The sequence below is a fragment of the Mastomys coucha genome, unplaced genomic scaffold (genome assembly GCF_008632895.1).
Source record: "Mastomys coucha isolate ucsf_1 unplaced genomic scaffold, UCSF_Mcou_1 pScaffold15, whole genome shotgun sequence".
Taxonomy (NCBI): Eukaryota; Metazoa; Chordata; class Mammalia; order Rodentia; family Muridae; genus Mastomys; species Mastomys coucha.
Genome location: NW_022196897.1, coordinates 146,350,610 through 146,356,424, shown reverse-complemented (window position 1 = coordinate 146,356,424; position 5,815 = coordinate 146,350,610). Strand labels below are relative to the sequence as shown.

Genomic DNA, 5,815 nt, shown 5'->3' with positions numbered 1-5,815 from the left:
CCTCAAAAACGTCCCCTGGCTGAACGGAGGTCAGAGCGCGCGCGCTCTCCTCATACTACCGCAGCTGCGACTCTTACACGGAGTCAGGGTCCCCAGCGCCCATCTCATCTGCCGGAGGTTCAGCCTAACCACCCCGGCTCTCTGCGTAGGCAGTCGAATCATTTCTGCCGAGAGCGCACTTCTCCAAAAGGTTCGAGGAGATTTCCCCAGCAGTTCACTGATCTAAACCTTTTAGGTGAAGTTTTAGTTAAAATACACCTATTTGGTTAAAATTGGGCTTTCCGAGACCACTCTCTGGTCTCTCTCCCAACTTTCCTAAGGTATTAAGAGGGGAGAAAGGCTTTTCTTATTGATCGGAAGCAAATTTTTCTTTCTGTTAGAGGAAAAAAAAAAAAAGGTCTGGTTTGGTTGTTAATGCTGCGGGCCACTGGCCCCCCGTGCGATGTTGGCGGGCAGGTTCTGTGCAGCCAGCAGCCAGGCACTCTCACCCAGCGCGCTTTCCTTTCCGCCGCTCATCTTTCGGTGTCTTGAGCTGGGAAGCAGAAAGCGACGTGGGAGCCGGGTCGGATCTCCGGATCCAGCGAATTCGACATCTATTCACTTTGGGGGTCGGGGTCGGGGTCGGGGTCTGAGGAAAGTCCCACATTCCCTGCTCTCTGGCCCAGGGTAGGGAGTCTCTGTGGGAGCCCTACAGCCCTGTCTGAAAGTCTAGGCTGCCTTCCGCCTCCCATCTGCGTTCTGGAGAAGTTTCTCACCCTGGAGGGTAGCCCTGGACCCTCTTCACCTGGCGTTTTCAGTTTAGGACACGGATCTTTCCAGCTCAGGACCTTCCCTCGAGGGCAAGCCCACAAGCATACCTCGAAGGCTTGCATATGGAATCTCAGAAAAGGTGAGCAGAGAGGGTTAGTGGTTGAGTCCAAAGATGGGATCGGAGGGCCTGTACATAGTTCCTGAGGAATCTGCCCTGGCTTCCAGGGTGCACACAGCCTGTGTTCATGCCTGGCATGGTCCGATCAGTTAGCAGGACCTGCACAGGTCTGAGGCGCCGTCCGAGTCTTTCCCGGCACAGAACCAGCCGGTTCAGGGCGCCGTTGCGCACCCTGGCCACTTGGGGTCGCACTTTATGCCTGTTTGAATCTCCCTGCAGCCGTCAGAAGCTTGGATCAGCTTAATCCTTACAAAACGTTCAGACAAAAACAGGGCCGGGTTCCCCAGCATCCCAGAGCCACTGAGTGCACAGACCCGTGTTGGTTTCGGCTCCGAGCCTCGGAGTTGTCAGGTTTCCACACGACTGGCAAGTGAAAGGTATTCAGAGCCTTTGGGCTGACTCTTTTTTTGTTTGTTTGTTTGTTTACCTTCTTTGGGAGCATTTTGGGGGCGGGGGTGAACGCACGGAACGGCGAGACCACTGGAGCTCTATCTTCTGAGCTCAAACACTGAACCGGCTAGGAGAGGAACAGCGTCTCTTGGCCTGATGAACCTTCCTTAGAGGTTAAGAGTTAGATCTGAACAGAACTCTTGGAGCCCCAACCCCGCCCTCCCCCACCGCATACATTAGCGCAGACAGACCGACAGAAACACAGGCACGCAGGACACACATTCACTTGGGCCGGCGGCGCCGAGGACACACGGAGCGTCGCCCAGTGGGCGGGGGCCGCTTGGGAACAAAGGGCCAGGGATGCGACATCCCGGCGCTTATTCTGAGCCTACTTGGGGGTGACACGGGCTGAGGATGGGAGTGTAAAGAGTATGTAGGGAGGTGTGAGTGCAGACAGGGTGGTGGTGGTGGGAACGGCGGCTTGATCCAGAAGTGGGGTGCGCACCGAAGGCAAGCGTGCGGGGAACCTCGACTCAGAGGGTGTGGGGGGTTGGGACCAGGCGGTCCGTCCCACTCGGCTCCAGCCCTCCTCCAGGCCTCCGCGGCTTCGGGGCTCCTCCGGCCTCCAGTCAGCTGACGCGGGGGGCGGGGGAGCTGTCAGGCACGCCCCGCCCAGCGTCGCCGGGCCGCGGGGGCCGTGCAGCCATTGGCCAACACGCCGGGCCGCTTGGGCCCCCGCGCTCCAGTGACATCAGGAAGCGATAAAAGGCGGCGGCGGCGCCAGCTCCTGCACAGCTGCACCGCCGGGCTGCGAGCGGCTGCAAGCAAGAAAAGCCCTAGAGCCTAAGAGCCGGAGAGCAGAGCGAGCGGCGGGCGCTTTGCCCCGCGCCTCCCCTCTGCCCCTGCGCGCACCTCGCCGGCTTCTCTACCCTGCCCCGGCTCGACCCGACTCGTTCTCGGCGCGGTCGCAGCCCCGAGCTCCGGGGCAGCTCAGGCAGCCTCGGGAGGACTCTCCGGCGCGCCGCCGCGTCCCCAGACAAAGGCTTGGCCGGCGGCCCCGGCCCGCTGCGCCCGCTGCGCCCTCGGCTCCCCGCCTCCCGGGCTTGCCGCTCTTCGCCCCCGCGTTTGGCTCGCCGCGTCCCGGCCGGCCGCAAAGTTTTCTCCCCCCTAGCCCCCCCGCGGCAGCGGCGGCTGAGCCTCGCTTTTAGCGATGGCCGCGGAGCTGAGCATGGGGCCAGAGCTGCCCACCAGCCCGCTGGCCATGGAGTACGTCAACGACTTCGACCTTCTCAAGTTCGACGTGAAGAAGGAGCCACTGGGGCGCGCGGAGCGTCCCGGCCGGCCATGCACACGCCTGCAGCCCGCCGGCTCGGTGTCGTCCACCCCGCTCAGCACCCCGTGCAGCTCCGTGCCTTCTTCTCCCAGCTTCAGTCCAACCGAACAGAAGACCCATCTCGAGGACCTGTACTGGATGGCGAGCAACTACCAGCAGATGAACCCCGAGGCGCTCAACCTGACGCCCGAGGACGCGGTGGAGGCGCTCATCGGTTCGCACCCGGTGCCCCAGCCGCTGCAGAGCTTCGACGGCTTCCGTAGTGCACACCACCATCACCACCACCACCACCCTCATCCGCACCACGGGTACCCAGGAGCCGGTGTGACTCACGATGAGTTGGGCCCGCACGCTCACCCGCACCATCACCACCATCACCAAGCGTCTCCCCCGCCGTCCAGCGCGGCCAGTCCGGCGCAACAGCTGCCCACGAGCCACCCCGGGCCGGGACCGCACGCAGCCGCCGCGGCGACGGCCGCGGGCGGCAACGGCAGCGTGGAGGAGCGCTTCTCTGACGACCAGCTGGTGTCCATGTCGGTGCGGGAGCTGAACCGCCACCTGCGGGGCTTCACCAAGGACGAGGTGATCCGCCTGAAGCAGAAGCGGCGGACCCTGAAGAACCGGGGCTACGCCCAGTCGTGCAGGTATAAACGCGTCCAGCAGAAACATCACCTGGAGAACGAGAAGACGCAGCTCATTCAGCAGGTGGAGCAGCTTAAGCAGGAGGTGTCCCGGCTGGCCCGCGAGAGAGACGCCTACAAGGTCAAGTGCGAGAAACTCGCCAACTCCGGCTTCAGGGAGGCGGGCTCCACCAGCGACAGCCCCTCCTCTCCTGAGTTCTTTCTGTGAGTCGTGGCGGGTCCCGGCCCCCCGCCCTTGCCCTGGCCCAGACTCCCTATCCTGTGCCCCTAACCCCGGACTCCCTGTCCCTGCCTTGGCCCCCGGCCTTGACCTGTTTGACTCGAGCTAAGAGGGTGGAAGGACGCGCGGGTCGCGGGAGCACGGGCGGGTAGAGAACCTTGGCTAAGAAGAGTGCAGCGCAGGGCAGCGCAGCCTCTTAGACTTGGGCCGAGTTAGAGAGACCCGGGGCGGGTGGGAGGTCTCGGAGTAACTTTTCTCCAAGCTGGAAGGCCGCGAGGCATATTCCAAGGAGTCGCCAAGGCCGCCTGGACACTTCTGGCTCTGAGAACTTTGTGAGTGCCAGGGCCGCCGCTTTGCAGCCCCGGACTCAGTTCGCCCCAGGAAGAGCAGAGGAGAGGAGAGGGACTCTGGAGTCCCCGTGGGCGCGAGGCAAGGCTGAGCTAAGGAAAGGAAAAAACCAGACAGATCTGTCTGTCCAGAGTACGGAGAACACTGGCTCTCAGCCCGAGACGCGGGCCTCAGTTAGGACTTTCGGCGCGCGAAGGAGAAAAAAAAATCTCATCAGTTTTAATGCCTGCTCGATTATATAGAAAAATACGAAAATCTGCATTAAAAATATTAATCCTGCATGCTGGACATGTATGGTAATAATTTCTATTTTGTACCATTTTCTTGTTTAACTTTAGCATGTTGTTGATCATGAATCATAACCCCCCTGGTTTCTTTGGGTGAGAAGGGATGCAGTTCCTAAACTCCTGCAGCTGCGAGCGAGCGAGCGGAGTTTCAGTCGCCGGCCGGCTTGTAAATTACCCGCCCGGCCAAACCACATTGAGAAGGTAGCAGCAAGCTGAGTCTTTGTTTGGGTTTATTATTATACCATTTTTGTTTGTAAGTAAAAATAAAATTTAAAAAAAAAAACCCACCAAGCCCAACTTTGTCGGGGGAATCCTTGGAATTTGTCTCTTCGCTCTCCTCTTCCTTCCTACTTCAGTTTTAAGTTTTGTTGAGGGATAGCTAAGGGAGAGAGAGCTGCGGAGATCCACACGGTGCAGAAGCCTGTCCTCTTATCATTGGGGCCTGGTCTTGGGGCCAAATTGACGACCCCCACCACCACCACACACACACAAGAAGAAAAGAAAGACCCGGGCTTTGCGTCCTAAGAAGTCAACCCAGGGCTGGTTTAGATCCTCCAGAAGGACGCTAATTGCAAGCTCCCCGCCACACACACACCAGGGCTTAGGGTGAAAAGATTTCTCCCACCTCTTGCTACGTGTCAATGATGATCTGAGCTCGTATTGAGCCAAAAGCCATTCTTAGAATATTCTAGAAACCCACACATTGGCAACTAATGCTGCAACTCTCAAGTGCGTTCTTTAGACCAATGCATTTAGACCAATGTTTCTCTGCTGTCCGCTGTCCGGAGAGCAGGGAGACTTATTGGTGGTGTTCAACTCCCTTCCGTTGTACAGTAGTTATAGGGGAGGTCTGGGTGTTTTTCTTTATTGTTACTTTCATTTCTGCGGGTCAGTAAAAGGATTCAGTTGCACTGACAAAAATACCAAAATGAAAGCATACTTTAAAAAATTCCCACCTGAATTTGCTGGCGCTGCTGGCTGGATGCTTTTTGTTTGTTTGTTTTTTGAGTTTGTATTAGTTGATAAATTTACAGTAAATAACAAGATTGTATGAACCGCATGGTGCTTGCAGTTTTAAATATTGTGGATATTCGTCCTGCATCGGAAACGAGCTTTGGTTTTTACTGATTCAACTGTGTTGAAATCAAACTTGCCGCAACGCAACAGAAATTGTTTTTAATTTCATGTAAAATAAGGGATCAATTTCAACCCCCTGCTTATGATATGAAAATATTAAAATCTAGTCTTATTGTAGTTTTAATTCAGACTGGTTTCTGTTTTTTGGTTATTAAAATGGTTTCCTATTTTGCTTATTAAAACCATGGAAATGGTATTTATTTAGAGGACTCCGTGTCTGCATGACTTTAACTCTCTTGTTTCAAGAGTTGTACATCAAGTGTGTGACATTCTTTGGCAATGAATCCCAAACTCAGGGTGGGCAGATAACTCTCTCCAGGGTATGACTGTGTGTGCTATGTGAACCTCAAATGTATTCTCTGCTTTCCACTCTAGGTTCAAACCCCAGTCAAGAGTCCATCTGTATGCTGAGAGGGTGCATACCTGAAAGGGACGCTCTACAACACTTTTGCTTTCGGGCTTGGAGATCAGGACCAGGCTGCTAGTCTGCCTGCTGCTGGGGTAGTGGGCAGAGGCCAGGAACCAGGAGTT

The 5,815-nt window shown here is 56.6% G+C and overlaps 1 protein-coding gene across 1 annotated transcript; it reads left to right on the top strand.

Annotated features, from left to right (window-relative positions):
* The first annotated feature begins 2,094 nt into the window (after window positions 1–2,094).
* Window positions 2,095–5,493, top strand: Mafb (MAF bZIP transcription factor B). Its single transcript, XM_031372599.1, has one exon. It carries the CDS (start codon window positions 2,529–2,531, stop codon window positions 3,498–3,500), a length of 972 nt encoding a protein of 323 aa, XP_031228459.1. The 5' UTR covers window positions 2,095–2,528; the 3' UTR covers window positions 3,501–5,493.
* The last annotated feature ends 322 nt before the right edge of the window (window positions 5,494–5,815 follow it).

What these genes read in the sequence shown, in the direction of transcription:
- Mafb (XM_031372599.1), top strand. Translation starts at nt 2,529, where the DNA reads ATGGCCGCGGAGCTGAGCATGGGGCCAGAGCTGCCCACCAGCCCGCTG.